Genomic DNA, 19198 nt, shown 5'->3' on the forward strand with positions numbered 1-19198 from the left:
ATTAAACAGCATTGGCTGGTTAACCAATTTTTTAAAAAATAAATCTTTATTGTTCAGATCATTACAATTGTTCCTCTTTTATCCCCCCCATAGCTCCCCTCCACTTGGTTACCACCCCATCCTCTGTCCTTACCCCCCGCCCCCTGCACTGTCCTCATCCATAGGTGTACGATTTTTGTCCAGTCTCTTCCCGCACCCCCCACACCCCATTCCCCCGAGAATTGTCAGTCCACTCCCTTTCTATGACCCTGATTCTATTATATTCACCAGTTTATTCTGTTCATCAGATTTTTTATTCACTCGATTTTTAGATTCACTTGTTGATAGATATATATTTGTTGTTCATAATTTTTATCTTTACCTTTTTCTTCTTCTCCCTCTTCTTAAAGAATACCTTTCAGCATTTCGTATAATACTGGTTTGGTGGTGATGAACTTTAGCTTTTTCTTATCTGTGAAGCTTTTTATCTGACCTTCAATTCTGAATGATAGCTTTGTAGAGTAATCTTGGTTGTAGGTTCTTGCTATTCATTGCTTTGAATATTTCTTGCCACTCCTGTCTGGCCTGCATAGTTTCTGTTGAGAAATCAGCTGACAATCGTATGGGTGCTCCCTTGTAGGTAACTGTTTTTCTCTTGCTGCTTTTAATATTCTCTCTTTGTCTTTTGCTCTTGGCATTTTAATTATGATGTGTCTTGGTGTCCTTTTTGAATTCCTTTTGTTTGGGGTTCTCTGTGTAAGTCTATTTCTTTCACCAGGTGGGGCAAGTTTTCTGTCATTATTTCTTCAAATAGGTTTTCAGTATCTTGCTCGCTCTCTCTTCTTCCGGCACCCCCATAATTCTGATGTTGGTACGCTTGAAGTTGTCCCAGAGGCTCCTTACACTATCTTCATATTTTTGGATTCTTTTTTCTTTTTGCTTTTCCGGTTGAGTGTTTTTTGCTTCTTTGTATTTCAAATCTTTGACTTGATTCTTGCAATCCTCTAGTCTGCTGTTGGATCTCTGTATATTATTTTTTATTTCAGTCAGTGAATGCTTAATTTCTAGTTGGTCCTTTTTCATATCCTCGAGGGTCTCGCTAAATTTATTGGCCTTTTCTAGAAAATTCTTGAAAAACCTTATAACCGTGATTTTGAACTCTATATCCACTAGTTTGCTTTCCTCCATTTCTTTCATTTGTGATCTGTTTCTTTGTCTCTGCATTTTGGCTGCTTCCCTGAGTTGATAGAGTGGCTTTGTGTGCTAGGTGTCCTATAGGGCCCAGTGGCTCAGCCTCCCCAGTTACCTGAGGTGGACACTCTAGGTGCACCCCTTTGTGGGCTGTGTGCACAGCCTTGTTGTAGTTAAGCCTTGATTGTTGTTGGTATCACTGGGAGGAATTGACCTCCAGGCCAATTGGCTGTGAGGATCAGCTGTGTCTACAATGGGAGAATTTCTGTGCTGGAGACACCCTTATGAGGCAAGATTTGCTTCAGTGGGGCTTTGGTGCTCACTGAGTCTGCCCCCTGAGTGTGTCCCTTATGGATCTGAGGAGTTGTAATCTGGATGGTCCCATTCTGACCCCTGGGTACCCTGGCTCTTGGATCTCTAAGGAGTGCTAATTTAGCCTCTGCCTGAGGCCACCCAGCAGAGCTATGGAGAGATCTGCAGATTCCTCTTCTTTGTTTGGGTTTTGGAGGTGCCCACATGAGGCCCAGCTGTGAAGCAATGCAAGCTGCTGTGGGGCTTTGGGCCTTCTTTTGAATGTTCTGGGTCTCACTGACTCAGCTGCAGTTTGTTAGGTAAGTTTAGAATTCAAAGATCAGGCCATTCATATGCAAAAGCCTCTGTGCTCTACTTGGATGGGGTGGAGTCTCAGGGCGGAGCAAGCAGCAATGGCTTCCCGTCAGCCCTGCCCTAAGAGGCCCCTGGGTCTCAGTGTCCCGCGTTAATCGCTGCAAGCACCTCTGAGAGAAAGCTGCCCATGAGTTTCACCTGCTGCCAAACAGTCCAGTTTCTCCCGGATGAGTCTGGGTCCCCAGAGTCTCGCCCGGAACTGGAGTTCAGAGCAGTCGGGAGCTTTTGTCTCCCTCCTGCTTGAAAAAGACAACCGTGTACTCAGTTGCCAGCCCTCTGGGTGCGCATGCCTCCATACCTCTGCCTTCTGCAGCTCCTGTGAGTCTCAGTGTGCTTTTCTTTTTCCTTCTTGTTGTAGAATTTCCACTCAGCCAGCCTTCCTGTGGTTGTGGATGATGTCCGTTTTGTCTTTTAGTTGTAGTTTTGAAATTGTTGTGTGAGGCAGCAGTTCAGGTGAGTACCTATGCTGCCATCTTGGTTTCTCTGGTTAACCAATTTTTAATGCTAGTTTTTTGTTTGTTTGTTTTGCTTGGACAATTATCTAATGAGATTAGCCTGACCCTACAAAAAGCTGGGAGAGGAAGCTCTTCTCTTTGTATACAAAATGAACATTTTCTTTACTCAGACTCTTTCTAAAAATGGCCAGAAAATTTTATTTCCACTGTTAAAACTGGGTCCCAGGGAAGGAGAATGGCACTTTCACTGGCCAGAAGATGGGCTTAAGCGATGCCAGGTGCAATTAGTAAAATGATAATCTGAGGATTTGTTTCTCTCTGGCAAATGTTTTCTTTTCTTTCTTTTTTTTTTTTTTTTGAAAAATGTAAAGGGTAATTTTTAATAATAAAATTATAAGTTTCCAATATTTAATGATAGGAGGTTAAAATATTTTTTCTATTTATTTATTTATTTATTTATTTATTTATTTATTTATTTATTTATTTATTTAATTGTTTGAAGTATTACAAATAATAGTACATATGTCTCCTTTCCCCCCCCCCATTGACCTCCCCCCGGCCTCCCCTTCCCCCCAGTACATGCCTTTACCTGCTCTCCCCCCAGTGTCTTGTATCCATTAGTTATGCTTATATGCATGCGTACAAGTCCTTCGGTTGATCTCTTACAGTGCCCCCCCGCAACCTCCCCTGCCTTCCCGCTGTAGTTTGACAGTCTGTTCAATGCTTCTTTGCCTCTGTATCTATTTCCCCCCCCATTTCTTTCCTTTAAAAAAATCTTGCCTCTGCAGACTAGAAATAAACATATAATAACAAAAAATGTTTGAGTCCCAATTTCAATGTCCAACAGTTCTGAGTCCCCGTTTCAATGTCAAACAGTTCCTTATGTGTACATGTCAGCAATGATATCTGGATGGTGGGCACATGGTGGCAATGCAGGTCCGACCCTCTCTGATTTGGTCCTAGGCAACCTGCTGCGACGCACAGTTGCTGACTGCTAGTGTGGCAAGGCGTTGTCAGCGTCTTCCATCTCTGGACTGTTTCTCCTCTTGTCTTCGTGGTTGGAGCAGACCTGTCAATTCCTCTCTGTTGCAGGAATCCACATGGTCTTGGAGTTTTTTTCTGAAAATATACAAACATATTCTCGACCAAAAGTTAATAAAGGAATCTTTTCTATATAATTGATTTGGGATCCTTTTTATTTTTCTGGCAAATGTTTTCTGACGGCTGAAACGTCTTTAAGTGTTGACAGGTTGAACTGTACAGTCTCTGCTAGTCTTCTTGTTTCCCTTAAAGCTTGGAAGCCAATTTCATTTTGACTCTGTGTGTTTCTCATTCATACTTAGTGACTTAGTCATTCTGTAGAGAACTGGGTAATTTTATACCAAGGATGGAATCTTTCTAGGGTGATAATTGTCCTGATTTACCCAGAACTGAGAGGTTTCCTAAGATATGAGATTTTTAGTGCCCAAATTGATAAAGTCCTGAGCACACCAGGGTGAGTTGGTTAGTGTTTTTGTACCTGAAAATCTACTTGGTAGCGGTTATAGACTAACATCTGCAACATAAATCAATAACTAAAATCACTTTAATTTCTGGGATTGCCAGATTTGTACTGTTTGATGAAGTCGTAGAAAAAAGTGAGTGTGATTTTTTTTTTTAAAAAAAAAACACTGCTTCTTATGTTTTTTTGTTTTTTTTTGGTTTAGTTTACTTTTGTTTTTTTTATACAGGCTTTTTGCCTGAATTTACTTTTGTAAGCATTCTCAGTTTATTTTCTGGAACATCCCTTACATACAGAAAAATGTTTGTTTGCCTTTGTCTTTTTCTCTCGTGTGTGGGAGGAAGAAGTAAATTCTGGAACCACTCTGCCTTCTCTTAGGCTTGTTTTTGAGTTGCCTTTATGATTGGTGACCATATCAGTCTTAGCTGAATATAGTTACTTTTTAAAACTTATTTTTATTATTGAAAGTATACAGATGTCCCCCATTTCCCCCCCACCCCCATTGACCCCCTCTGCCCAGTTCCCCCTCCGAGGCCTTCACTGCACTGTTGTCTATGTCCATGGTTTATGCATATATGCTTACTAGAGGCCAGGTGCACGGGTGGGATCCCCTCAGCCTGGTATGCGCCCTCTCACAATCCGGGACCCAGCAATCCGATATCCCTGCCCTCCCCCCGCTGAGGGATATAGCAGTGCCGGTGTCAGGAGGCCAGAGAGGAGCCCCAGCCGTGAGCCTGGCTTCTGGCTGAGTAGTGCTCCCGCTGTGGGAGCGCACTGACCACCAGGGGGCAGCTCCTGCGTTGAGCATCTGGCTCCTGGTGGTCAGTGCATGTCATAGCGTTCTGGTCGTTCGGTTGTAATGGTCGCTTAGGCTTTTATATATATATAGATAAGTTCTTTGGTTAAATTATTCCTGCCCTCTCCCCCCTTCCCTCTGAAATTTCTGATGCTTGTGAGATGACCCTCCAGTTTCTTTGACACTCAGTTAACGTACATTTTATGGGAAGCACAAATGTGATTTGGTTGGGAGTTTTTCTGGCATTGATGAATCTTAAAAGAAGTAAAACCTCCCAAGAATTCTTTTGTGCTTTCCCTGCATTCAGGATTACGTTTCCTGTGTCTTGGAAGAGAAAAGTCCCTATTTCTTTCCTCGTTACATTCCACACCCATTCTCTCAGCTTGTACCAGGTGTCTTCACCCAGCATTTTGGAGAAGTATTTGTGCTGGTGTAGGCTGCAAAGTTAGGCTTATGTTTCTCATGTAAGAACAGAAGCTTATGTTTCTCATGTAGCAACAGAAGGAGTGTAGGAGTTGTGGAGGGTGCTCTGTGATCCATGTCCTACTGTGTGAATCGACTTGGAATAGCCCTGAATTCTCTCCTCTTCATAAGAACCTGTAGAGACTTTCCTTACACATGGACTTGTGAGGTAGTGCTTTGATCCAGGGCATTAAAAAAAAAAAGGAAAGCTTTGATTTATGAAACAATAATTAATCACTTTTTTCAGATGAATTTTATAAGCTTCTCTTAAGATTAGTTATCTACCTCACTGAAAACATTTCTAAATGTTTTCTTTCTCATAGGACTAGGTCGAAGAGCTGAAGACCTGTCTGCTGAGCAACACCGACTTGCTGTAAAGTAAGTTAAATTTAACAGTATATTATTGAGTGCTTTTTATATCAGTATCTAGAGTTCTTCATTTTTTAAATCCTCACCTGAGGATATGTTTGTTTTTTTAAAATTGATTTTATAGAGAAAAGGAGAGGGAGGGAGGGAAGGAGAGAGAGAGAATGAATGAGAAAAGAGAGAGAGAGAGAGAAAGAGAGAGAGAGAGAGACATCAATAAGTTGCTTCCCTTATGTGCTCTGACTGGGAATCGAATCCACAACCTGTTTGGTGTACAGCATAATGCTCCAACCAACTGAGCCAGGGTGAGATCTTCATTTTTTTTTATAATATTTGCATATGAACTTCATTATGTGTATGTAATAGCGTTTATTTAATGAATCGCTATTGATGGAGACTTGGGCGTTTACCAGACTTTGGCTTTTGCAAATAGTAAATGATGAATAACCTTGTCCATAGGTCATTTCAGATGGGTTTGGGTAGAGCTGTAGGATTGATTCCCAGAAGTGGGATTGCTGGGCCAGAGAGTAAATGGATCTGTAATTTTGTTAGTTTTGTAGGATTCTCCTTCACTGGGGTAGTTACGTCTATTCCAGAATTATTTTTATGGGGCTTGTGTCTCAGGTCCTTAAGAAACAGTTATCAATGCAAATTAGTATGATTAAATACTAGCATGCAAAAACATAGGAGGTAAAGCTGGAGAGAGAATACTGGCTGGGGAGAGGAGGAAGGAGGAAGGCTGATGAAGGTGGACTTTGGCCAGTGTTGACATGCAGTAGAAAGGGGGTGGGTGTTCGAGAGGGAGGAGGCTATGCAAAGTAGGAGAATAGCATATGAAAATAGAAATGACATGTGGGGTAGCATATTGGGGATAGTGGTGCAGCCCTGGCCGAGAGGTCTTACTAGAGAGTAGTAGGAGGAAATACCTGGGAGGAGTGAGAGGGTCCCAGGTGGTAAGGAGACTGAGTGCCTCATTTCTTTATTAAGAATTTGAGACTTGGGTCCAAGGGAAGATCATTGGAAGAGTCTACTGAGTTGAGTTCTTTGCTGAGCATTATGGGTGTGTAAGTGCTGTAGGCATAACTCCAGTGACTGGTCACCAATGGCATTTTAGGAAGCCTTTCCCCACAATTCCATCTTGCTGGAAGAGCATGCCCCTCCAAATGCCATTAAAGGACTACACAGAATGGCTCCTACGGACTGTTTTCCCTGCTGCTACCCTTGTCTGTTGACCTCATGCCTGGATGCCAAAGCAGACAAGAGACTGTTACAGCGGTGTTTTTGTGTGGCTTCTTCAAGTAGAAACTGGTTCCACCCATCCTTTGTTTTGTGTTTATTTTAGTAATTGGGAGGGAGTTTTCCTATTTGAAAGCATCTCAATCAACTAACAGGTTTGGATCCCCCACCAGCCCCCCCCCCCCCTCCTGCCTTATGTTTATTACCTTCACCTTCTCCTGTAGACTGCTAAGGTTGAGAAAGCATTTTGCAGCCTCAGAGTTGCCTTTGCTCTAGACACCCCGCTATGTGCTTATGGTAGTGATCCACCAGCAGAGGGCGCCATGGAGTGCTGCCTCCTCTCTGAGCCACTCACCTCATTAACTTTTCCTTTCAATAAGATTTCTCTCTTAGGCGGATTTTAGAGAAACAGAACGAGGAAAGATCCTGTTATGTTTAATAAACTGTAAAGATAACACTTGTGTTTATGATTTGCTTATTTGAAAATATGAAAGAAAAATAAAAGACTGAATACTTTTCAACCTTTTTAAAAAACTTTATTTTCACAGAGCAAAACCCTCTTTTTTGGAATACTTAAGCTACCTTCTCAACTTCATGAGTGTCATAGCTGGACCGTGTAACAACTTCAAGGACTATATAGCCTTCATCGAGGGGAGACATATACACATGAAGCTGCTGGAAGTGAACTGGAAGGAGAAAGGTTTCCACAGCCTGCCAGAACCTTCTCCCACTGTAAGTTTTTAGTGCCAAGTGTTTACCCAGAGGCCCCAAGTATAGAGTTTCGCAGCCAGGGCTGACTTCCACTGATAATTGTTCTAATTCAAAACCCAAGCAGTTTAACAGAAAGTTTGGCCAATAACTTTTCCCTCCATTTGTTTAAAATACTGATATTGGCATTTATTTGCAGTTCTCTGTATTGGAGAAACAGATGCTTATTTCACAGAGCTGGTCATTGGCTGGGAATATTAAAGCAATCCATCCATTAGTCAACCAGCCAATATTTAGTGCCTACAATGTTCTCAGCGCTGTACTAGCAAACACATTCAAATTTATGGGTGTTTTGTCTTTACTAATATAAATTAATACACAGCCAAAGGATAATATTCATAAAAGCTGGGAGGGGGAGTGGAGGAAGTGGGGAACAGAATGAATGTGCTTTTTATTGGAGAACCCACTTGTTTCCAGGGAAACCAGTTTCACACTGCCCAAAGCTTGGTTTTAGTGCCTTTGAGAGAGTTTAAGATGGTTTTTTGAAGTAACTTTTTAATTTCAATCTGAATTTTATTCATCTCAAAGTAGTCTAAGGGTAACTTAGTGAACTTCACAAATATGGTAAACTTATTCAGATAAACTATCCTATATTTAAGGGAAATTTGTCATCAATTAAAGAAATGGGGAAAATTGGATAAGGGAGAAAATCAGGATAATTCAAATATTTCATAAATGCTAAAGTCTAGGCAAAATTAAGTATTTGAAAATTTAAGTGATTTATTAATTAAGCATGAATTTTCAGATGGTTTTGACAAGGCTCCTCAGCACCTTATAGTTCGTCAAATGTCTCAGCTCCAACTTGTTACTGAAACAATGTAGGAGTGAAGTCACCATGGCGATAAGACATCAAAGTAACCACAGGTGTTTCCACATGTCTGTCACAGTAGTGCTTTTGTGTTTCACATGCTTCTGCTTAGAAAATATTATTATTATTGAGTCTTAATGAATATCACTCTCTAGGAGACTCTTGCATTTTTGTGCACAGAGAAAGTGAAGTAGGGAGATTGCGTTTTGGCTAAAGACACATTGATGGGAGGGGCTGGCGCCCATGAGCTAAATCGGGGGACTGGTGCCCCATCAGTGACTGAATGTGGTGAGCATTTAAGTGGGAGCCAGGCACTGTTCTCGGTACCTTATATTCATTCACTTAAAACGCAGCTCACCTTCTGAGGGCGGTGCTGTTACTATCCCTTTATTACAGTTAAGGCGTCTGTTTTTATAAAGTTAGGAATTATAATTGTGTTGATGTTAAATGACATTCCCTGGAATGCAAGGGAAACTGGGCAAAATCACTCCATCCGGAGGAATTTAAAATGTCAGTATAAAAAAATAAAAATAAATGTCAGTACATTCCCTGACCGGTGTGGCACAGTGGTTAGAGTGTTGGCCCACACACTGAAGGGTCTCAGGTTTGATTCCAGGTCAAGGGCACCTACCTGGGTTGCAGGTTCGGACCCTGGCCCTGGTTGGGGTGGTGTGCAGGAGGCAACAGTCCATGTGTCACTCTCACATCGATGTTTCTCTCTCTCTGTCTCCCCCTACCTTCCTCCCTTCTATCTGTAAAAATCATTGGGGGAAAAATACCCTCTGGTGAGGATTAACAAAATAAAATAAGATGTCAGTACATCCTAACCCCGGAGCAGGCCACATTTATCCTTCCTGGAGGGTGTCTAAAGCTTTCCATTACCTGCCGTGTCCCGGCGCAGGTATTTCATCCCACGCACACGGACTCTTCCGAACTAAGCTCTGTCCTCCTTGCTGGCCATTCAAACCCATTTGCTTGGCTGCTGGCTACAGAAGTGGAAGGCAAATGGCTATTTCTTTCGGATGGAAGACTGCCACCCTGTAGTATCTTTTTCTCATGTTTTGGGTAATGAAACCATCTACCCTTTGTTGGTAGAATTTGCTGGAAAAGTTTTGTTCCATTTTGGACGCACTCAGTCCTCCAGTGTGAAGTATGCTTTGCATCTAAATAGAGCACCGTGCCTCTCGTGCTATTTGTGCCGCGAGGAAGAACGCCTGTCGCCACTCCATCAGGGAACGTGGCCAGAGCAGCTATGGGAACAGCTTTGCTCTCCACGGGCCCTCGCCAAACTGTCTTCCTTCTACAGAATCTTCTGAGCGGTCCCCCTGACTTTCCCCCCTCATTCCAGGGAGCGGTGATCCACAAGCTGTGCATGACCGGGGTGTCTCTTCTTTTGTTTTTGACGCTCACGAAGACCTTCCCGGTCACCTGCCTGGCCGATGACTGGTTTGTTCATAAGGCAAACTTTCTGACGCGGCTGGGCTATTTGTATGTTGTCATGCAAGCCTCAAAGCCCAAGTACTACTTGGCCTGGACGTTAGGTAAGTTTGATGGAGTCGCCCTAAATGAAGGAGGGGAAAAATGACACTCGTTGGATGGCTTCACCAGAACAACATTTCGGATCACTTAACCAAAAAAAGCCCAATACGTAATGGGAAGCAGTGGAGTCAGCGTCATTTTCTGCTCCCCAGGGAAGCTCTCCTCTTTGCCGCCATCATAAACCCAATTTTGCGTGATAAGGAAAAAGCAGTCCTGGTTGCAGTTTAAACTCAATGTTATTAACAGATGGCCCGCCTAGGAAGCTGCTTCTTCCACCAATCAAATGGCCATTTAGTGCAGTGGGAGGTTAGGGGAGAATTCCAGAATGACCCGGCTTCCTTGTAATTTTTCTGGGCAGTATACAATGTTGGATACACATTAATTTTACCCACACACATGCCAATTTAGGTTACACTTTTAAAGAAATAGTTGGTTAAGCTTTATGCCTTGGAGAGAAGCTGACTTCAACTGATTATTTTTTTAAGGTAGAAAGTTCAACTTAATTTGGTTTTAACACACTTTTTTCTTTCCCTGTGATGTAACTTAGTCAGTACTAAGTTTCTCTCTTTTCTTTTCAAACAGTTTTAGACTGGAAAAGTTGGCAGCTTAGCTGAGTGAGCAGTACACCCTTCCATTTACTTACAGGAATGGTAAAGGACTCTGATAAGGCACGGCAGCTGTGTGCATTTTACATCTGGACCCTTTCAGGAATGGGAGTTTAACCTCGTAGCTGAAGTGACGGGTTTGATGTCCCAGAGCAGTGACTGTTTATAAAGCTGAATAGGTTATTAAACTCAGATCCCAGTGCTTAGCCCATATTTCATGAGTGAGGGCATGGCATTACTGAGTTCCTCTTTTCTCATTTTATGCTCCAAGGTTTTAGCCCCAAGGTGTAGCTACTAATTTTATTTCCATTTATTATTTTCATTGTGGTAAAAGTATACACAACAGAAATTTACCATTTTTACCATCTGTCGTGTGCAGTTTAGTGGCACTGAGTTCATTGAGGTGGTTGTGCAACCGTCTCCACCCTCCACCTCCAGAGCTTTTCCCATCACCCCAAGCAGAAACTCTATCCATTAAGCAGAGTTAGCTCCCCAGCTCCCAGTCCACATTATTTCTAAGGGTCGTTGTTCAGGGAGAACTTTGGTCCAAATAGTATATATGTAACATCTGGCCAGAGAAATCTCACTTAGAGCTTCTTAAAATTTTGTTTCTTGTCACAGTCAGTTTAATTCAAGGCGTTTTTGTTGAGTACCGTGTTCTGTACTGTGAGGAATTAAAAATAAGACATGTTTTCCATCCTCAAGATCGTCATGCTCTGTGGGACCACAGATGTGGGCACCAACAAGGCAGTTCACATCAGGGGCTGTCCCAGGGGTGGGCAGAGGAGAAGACAAATATGGTCGTCAGGGAGCCTTCAAAAGTCTCCTGTATCTCATTCCTTTTTCTGCAGTTGCTTTGTTATCTAAAAGTCATTTCCTTAGGAGGTAGGCATTATCCCTTCTATGGTTGGGACCTTACTTGGAACACTAGGCTATTTTTCTATGTGAAGTTGTATTTCCACCTTGCTCTAACCTCAGCGCGTGTGTGCGTGTGCGTGTGCGTGTGCGTGTGTGTGTGTGTGTGCGTGTGTGTGTGTGTGATTGAGAGAGAACTGCTCACTCCCTTTACTACCTTCTACTTCCTCACTTATCCTCCTCCTCTCTCCTCTCCCTCCCCTTCCACTCCCACATTCTGTATCTCAGGGTTAATGGGCTGGCTTCTGGACTAAATCGGCTCCTGCTTTGAGGAAAGAAAGGCCATTCCATGGCCTCATAGGGAAAGTCTAACATGAGGTGGGTTGTGCCCGCGGGTCTAGGTGGGGAGGGGGTCCCAGGGAACAAGGGTGCCTGGCACTGTTCCGTGCTTTGGGGCGTTCCCCATATATTAGGGGTATAGAACAGCTTTGTGGGTAGCTTTCTCTGTGGACTTGGCTCTTTTTCTTTTCTCCGCGCCCCCCCCCCCCCCACACACTTAATCTTTTTTGGTAGCTTCCATAGAACACTTCATTAATGTGTATGGCCTCAATCTGAGGTTCGTTACAGTTTAGGTTGTGTGGGCTGGTCTGCAATTAACCTGTGTATTATTTGTAAATAAAGTAGCAGTGAATAGTATGAGAGGGAATATTTAAACTGCTTAACTGAGTAATTGTTTTATCCAGCTGCTTAAAACACCATTTACATATAATTGATGTACTAATTATACATGATTATAAATTTAATCTGTAAAGCTGGCCTCTTGATGAATCTCAGCTGAGTTACACTGTGTTAGCCTAGTTCTAGTTACTGTTTATATTGAAATAATACAGCTATTTTCTTTTGATTTAGTGTACAGTTCTGTCCCCCATCTTCCCCCCCCCCCCACTAATTAGTGAGACTCAACTTTAGCCCAGGCTGTGTTCTAAAGAAAACAAACCATAAAATATGCGTATCTGAATTAATTTATCTGTAATGATATACTAGAGCCATGTACAATATAAAGCCAATTTTTCAACATCCCTTTAAAATAGGTAACATTATTATAGCCATTTTATACTCAAAAGAATAGGTTTCTACAAGTTCAAGAACTCGCCCAAGGCCATGCATTTACTCTGATGCCGACGTGGAGAGAGGAGCCCAGGAGATCGACCCCCAGAGCCCGCCCCTCACCACTGTGTTCACGCCGCTGTGAGCTGTATTCCATGAGAAATGCCTGCAGAGTGATTTACAGTATCCTAAAAGAGAGCAAGTGTGCTTGTGTGCGAACACACTAACACAGGATAGTTATTATCCTGATTTTTTTAGATCAGGCCTGCTCAGCCGGAGCTGAGGCTGGAGGTGGGACAAGGCATTCAGGGATCCCAGCACAGCCAGTCCAGCCCTGTTTACAGTTGTCAACACAGACCTCAAGGGCTCTCCCCCCAGATTAGTTTATCTTCTGTCCTTCACACAGTTGTGCCCACACGGTTAAAACTATTAGTTGCTTAACGGGCCCACTCTTGCTTTGCTTTTCCACTGAGCTCCCATCCAGTTGGCCTGGGAGACTGACGTATCAGGACTCGGCACTTTCCTCCTCTCTTCTGAAAGAAACCAGACCGTTTTACAGCGATGATTTAACAGATAAGCGACATTAAATCATCAACTCTGAAGGAGACAAACAGAACAGGGTGTTCTCCTGTAGAGCAGCCGTCAGAAGTCCCTCTGGAGTTGGTCCTGAATTCTAGACCCAGAGGAACAGAGCTGCAGGAAAGGAAGGCCCTCTGTGGTCTCCTCCCAATCTCAGGCTGTACCTGCCGTGCTGTGCTTTCATCAGTTTCATTATAGGATTTTCTTTTAAGAAAGAACCAGTGAACTTGAAATAAGACAACTGAAGTGAGAGGATGGCCCTCTGGTCACTGTAGTAAAGTAATTGGTTTCATCAGGTCTTTGTTTACAAAAAGCATTTCATTAAAGGAGTTGGTGAGAAGTGCATGCTCCCTGCAGGGGGACCTTGCTTAGAGTTCCGTGAAGTCACCTAACAATGGTAGCAGGAGTTTTCAGACTGACTTTAGGACGGGACGGCTTCGATATGGTGTCCACGTGTGGTCTCCATGGCAGCTGGTCCCCATTTCACATCTCTAGCTCTCTTCCTCTTCTTGTAATCTGAACATTTCTAACCGCATCTCAGCAGCCCCAACTGATATCCTTCCGGCCTGTCGCCCTTCCTATGTTCAGAATGAGCTGCGCTTTCCTTTTCAAAGCTGGGTCTCCCGACTCAGTGCTGTCTTACCAGTTAACGTCCTGCCACCTTTGATGACAGCTCTTGGACTTCTGCGGGTCCCTCATTTCTTCTTCCTGTCTCTGCTTCTGAGCTTAAGTGTATTTTTCCCTTCTTCCCTTTCTCCTCCTATATCCAGCAGGTGCTCACCAAATGCCAGTGAATAAATAAAAATGAATAAAAATTGAGGTCACCAAAAAGCCAAACATGTTTCTCTGATTCACCATGGCACTAGGCCCTTTAAATCTTTTGGTGTCCTTTCTGAGGAAACTGCAACCTATCTCTCAGTCTTAAAGTGAGACAGACATTGGAACCTTTTAAAGCGACAATGTGACTTTTGTTCCGTATCCTAACGTGTTGTTTTGAAAACCATAGCTGATGCCGTGAATAACGCAGCTGGCTTTGGGTTCAGCGGAGTGGATCAGAATGGAAATTTCTGTTGGGATCTGCTTTCTAACCTAAACATCTGGAAAATCGAGGTGAGTCTATTGTGCTTTTGAATCCAGCTGCGATCGTGTATAAAGCAGTGGTTTACGTTGAGTGCAGTGTCCAGGGATCTTCTTCATGGATGTCCACGGGAAAACTGCCTTAGGGAATGCCAGGGCCAGCAGTCTCTGGGACTGGGTGCATCTTGGAATATTTTTCCTCTTTGTCTTATTTTCTTTTTAAAAGATACTTTCTTGATAGTTTTAATGGTTCAAGGAATAATGAGACAAGAAAATCTGAAAAAGAGCCAGGAAAATCTTTTTTTGTTGTTTCCATTCCTGTGCCTTCACCTTGAAGGTACAGAATCCATTTTCACTTGTTCACATTCCACTTCTTTCAGTCAAGAACACAGACTGGCCCTAGCTGGTGTGGCTCAGCAGATAAAGCATTGGTCTGCAGACCAAAGGGTCCTGAGTTCCATTTCGGTCAAGGGCACGTGCCTTGGTTGCAGGCTCCTCCCGGGCCCTGGTCGGGGCTCGTGCAGGAGGCAACCAATCAATGTGTTTCTCTCACATCGATATTTCTCTCTGTTTTTCCCTCTCTCTTCCACTCTCTAAAAAATCAATGGGAAAATGTCCTCAGGTGAGGATTAACAACATCAAAAAAGAACACAGACTGGAAGCTTCTGCATTTAGATTTCAATTTTGCAAATGCTCTCTGTGGTTCCTTTGGAAACAGTGATAATCCAATTGCGTTTCAGAATTGCCATTGCGCAGAGCTTTCAGCCTCTGGAAGCAGTGCAGTTTTTCTCTTTCGCTGGCTTTGTTCTCGTATGTCTTCACCATCGCAGGTGGTCTCCTTGGGGCCATGTCACTTGGCTTCCTTGGCCTTGTCAGCAGTCAGAGCTGATAGGAAGACCACATCGCAGACCCTATTCCCCTGGCAGCGGGATGGAGTAGGACATGGTTCTCAGCAGGCAGAGTGTTGGTTCTCCCGCCAGGTGACTCGGGTTCGTGGCTGGAAGGGGATATGCAGGTAGAGCAAGAAGCCAGGGCCGTGGAGACTTTCCACCTGCCACCCACGTTAGGTGGACACTAGGCCACAAGAAATCTTGCGGGGGAGATACCTTCCACCTTCTTGATGCCTGAGTCTTCTCTTCATCTTAAATGGACAAGCTCCAGCCTCCGGAACAACCTTTCTCATTTTCAGAAAAGCAACGTAGATAATCTCTGTGCTTCTCGCTCCTATACAGATGATGTCAGAGGGAGTCCAAAGGTGTTAATGGCTTGCCTCCCTATTTCTACCAAAATTCTTCTCTCCCTCAAAACTCTTGGACCACTGCTGGCTGCTGTGGGTGAATGTCCTTCACGGGGGTTCCCTCTGACATCCAGCTGCCCCCCTGTCTCCTCCACTGTGCACATAAGGACAGTCATTTCACTGGGCATGTGTTCAGGGTGAAGGGCCAACTTATTAAGTTATGTGTTTGTTATAAAGAAAAACCAGAAGGAGGAGCTTGGCATTTTCAATCGAGTTGCTATAGAGGAAGGAGCTAAAGAAAACCAAGGCAGTCCGATTTAGTTAAGGTTCCTACAAGCTGTGTGTATGACATTTTATTAGCCATAGAAGGTATGGATACATGGAAGTCCTTAAGGTTTTGAAATAAAAACTCACAATACAAAATCTGTCTATTTACATCTACCGATGACCTTTCTTCTTCTCTCCTTCTTTCTTTCTAAACATATTACATTAGGCCAGTGTGTGACCTAAGATTTTCTTATGGTTGAAACAGAAAAAAGTGGCACTTGTACTTTCTACCTTCACTAGGCATCTGGTTCTTGAATGTTCGTTTCATGCTTTCCACTGCCACCAGCCTTTGCTAAGACCTTTTTTTTTTTTTTTCTTTTAAATGAGGAAACCTTGTTCATGGCTTGTTTTGGAAAGTGTCTTCCTCAGAGGTTTATTTCTTTGTGTCATTGCCAGTTTGGTGATATTTCTGTCTTTTCTTTTCTGTATTGTGACTCCTTCATGTGTAAAATCTCTCACTATTCTAAATACAACGGGAAGCATTTGAACCTGTGCGGCTGTTTGTAGAATAACTTCACAAGACTGACCTAGTTTATAGATGGCAACACAGTGAAAAGATGACAGTAACATTGCAGCTGTCTCCATAAAGGCACTCAATTCACACGATTAAACTTTTCCTAGGGCAAATCCCCTTTTAAGGTATTTAGTTTTAAAATTCAGATGACTTAAAAAAATTTTTTTTAAACCAGAGGATGGAAAACCCACAAAATATTCCTTCAAGTTTTCCTATAATTTGAAAATAAATTGAGGAAAATTGAGACTTTGCAAGCCAAGTGTTCGTCAGTCTCATAAACATCAGGATGTTCCTGCCTTCAGTGGAACAGCTGATGCACTCTTGACCGAGGAGTCACTAGTGAAACAGCACATCTGGTCTGCTGCCAGGGAAATTCTGGGGAGGACTTTCCATTACTTGGGTATTTTTAAAGCTAATGATAGGTGTTACTTTCTTCTTTTTAGACTGCTACAAGTTTCAAAATGTACCTAGGAAACTGGAATATTCAGACAGCTACTTGGCTAAAGCGGTAAGAAAAACAAAAGTGACCTCATTCCTCACGGCACTGGGATATGTTTAGATGGGAGTTGTTAGATGAACAGCAATAGTAGTAATGTCATCTGACACTTTTGTTTTGTATGAACATCTATGCCCTCTAAGTAAAAAAGTAGAAATATAGTGATTTGAGAAGATCAAATAATAGAGCATGTTTATTTTAATGTATCAAACATTTAATCCTGCCATTCCTATGTACCAGGCACTCATTTAATCCTATGAGATGTTGGTAGTTATTATCCCCATTATGCAGATGAGCAAATTGAGGCACAGAAGGGTTCTGTAACTTGCCCAAATTCACCCAGCTAATGAGTAATAGATAAGAGCCCAAGCAGACCATCTGCAGAGCCAGGCTCTTAACCTCTGTGCTGCGCTACCTCTAACCTAGAGAAGAGCCTGTTGATCAGATGTCAAAGACGGACATTGTCAGCATCCAACCACTGAAATCCCGGTATTTATCCCTAGCATTGAAAGCTTTATGCTACCCCAGATATTTGTGCTTTTAAACTTTGTATTTTTATTGATATTTCTGTTTCCTTACACATTCCAAAATTAAAAACATTACTTACTATGGAACTGATAATATGTTATCCCGGGATAATATACTATCATTGAAACTCTAGCTAGTGAATATTCCTATCATATAAGTGCAGGGAGAGTATAAAAATGCTAAGCTGTAGATTCTGCTGTTGGTAAGTAGCATTTTTCTTAGGTGAAAACTGGGTAAAAGAAGAGACAGTGTATAGTAATTCCCCCAAAGTAAGATCCTACAGTCTTATCTGAAAATTGATCTGAACATACAATTTTTGAAAATTTATCCTTAATATTGCTATTAATTTTGCAAATAATTTTTGAATATTGAGTAATCCCAATGTACCCAGAGTTTTAGTCTCCATTAGGAGTTTGTTTTAAGATGACTGAACATATATGTATGCACATAAAAAATGAAAAAGTATATAAAATGATTTGATTTATAAAAAAGATAAAGAGGGTAAGAAACAAGTACCTATGCAAACTATTCCTCATTAAAAAACACACATTATACAAATGGGGTCCCAGTCCTGTTTTTCTCCCCAAATGCATTGTCTTTCCATGAAGAGGGAGCCATAATCTTTAGTTTGGGTTTAAATCAGTTACTTTTGACAACGCACACGGTGCCGGATTGGTGTTAGCTGTTTGAGCTTCTATTTTATGTTCCATTTGGGTCCTCTCATTTAGTGAACCTCGTAGTGGCCTCCTTTCAGTGCATTGGCAGTTCTCAGCCTGAGCTCGGGAGAAAGTCCCCTGCCACTGTGTGTTAATAATCAACAAAGACGCCAAAGCTCTCCAGGGTGTTTTGCCGACATTGTCTTAATCCACACAATATCACTCTTTAAGGCAACTTCACGGATTGAAATCCAATGGGCACAGTGAGAACTGAAAGGTCCTATAACCAACACTTTGATTTTGGGCTGGAGTCATTCCCCAATGAGGTGAAAAGGGTTGCAGAGCTGGTTATGGCACAGGGGCTAGGCTGAAAAGGTAAATTAATTTACACTAAATGAGGATATCCGTTTCTAAAGAACCTTATCCTGATTCCAAGGTTTTTAGTGCCAATGGCATTTACTTATCCATAATTATTCCTGGTAGATTAGACCATTGGTGGCAGGGGCTGGCCAGAGCCTGACCACTTGGATTTTTATTAGTTACTAGAGGCCCAGTGCATGATTTTTATTAGATACTAGAGGCCCAGTCCTCTGGGTGGCCTGCAGGGATCGGGTCAAATCCCGCAGTCCAATGCTACCTGCAGCTCCTACCTGCAGCTCCCGCTCATCCCAGCCCCACTGTGCCTGCCGCGGGCTCACGCCCAATAAGTCCCAGTTGGGAGAGGCTCGTGCTGCCATAGCAGCGCTTGCCAGCCATGAGCGCTGTGTCTGGCGCCCTCCCAGGGGGAGTGTCCTGCGGGATCAGGCTGAAACCGGCTCTCCAACATCCCCCGAGGGGTCCTGGATTGCGAGAGGGTGCAGGCCAGGCTGAGGGACCCCACCGGTGCACGATCAGGCTGGGGAGGGACTATGGGAGGGCTCCAGGGCATGTCCGGCCCATCTCGCTCAGTCCCGATCAGCCAGACCCCAGCAGCAAGCTAACCTACCGGTCAGAGCATCTGCCCCCCAGTGGGCAGTGCATGTCATAGTGAGTGGTTGAGCAGCCTTAGCATATCATTAGCATACTAGAGGCCCGGTCCACAAAATTTGTGCACGGTGGGGGTGGGGGGGGCTCAGCCCAGCCTGGACCCTCTCCAATCCGGGACCCCTTGGGGGATGTCCGACTGCTGGTTTAGGCCCAATCCCGGGGATTAGGCCTAAACCGGCATTCGGACATCCCTCTCACAATCCTGGACCGCTGGCTCCTAATCACTCACCTGCCTGCCTGCCTGATCACCCCTAACTGCCCCCCCTGCCAGCCTGGTCGCCCCTAACTGCACCCTGCTGCTAGCCTGCTCACTACTTACTGCCCACCCCGCTGGCTTAGTTGCCCCCAACTGCCCCCCTGCCATCCTGATCATCTCCAACTGCCCCCCCGCCAGCCTGGTCGCCTCTTACTCTCCCCACCCCCC

The 19198-nt window shown here is 43.4% G+C and overlaps 1 protein-coding gene across 1 annotated transcript in view; it reads left to right on the forward strand.

The window, feature by feature from the left end:
* The window catches only part of MBOAT1 (membrane bound glycerophospholipid O-acyltransferase 1), a 115852-nt gene that overhangs the window by 78179 nt on the left and 18475 nt on the right, over positions 1 to 19198 (forward strand). Inside the window, exons 6-10 of the mRNA XM_080655131.1 lie at positions 5374 to 5428; positions 7201 to 7384; positions 9577 to 9769; positions 13920 to 14023; positions 16512 to 16576. Coding sequence (XP_080511257.1) covers positions 5374 to 5428; positions 7201 to 7384; positions 9577 to 9769; positions 13920 to 14023; positions 16512 to 16576 — 601 coding nt within the window. The remainder of the gene's footprint in view (positions 1 to 5373; positions 5429 to 7200; positions 7385 to 9576; positions 9770 to 13919; positions 14024 to 16511; positions 16577 to 19198) is intronic.

This window comes from Plecotus auritus (genome assembly GCF_963455305.1).
Source record: "Plecotus auritus genome assembly, chromosome: 2".
Classification (NCBI taxonomy): domain Eukaryota; kingdom Metazoa; phylum Chordata; class Mammalia; order Chiroptera; family Vespertilionidae; genus Plecotus; species Plecotus auritus.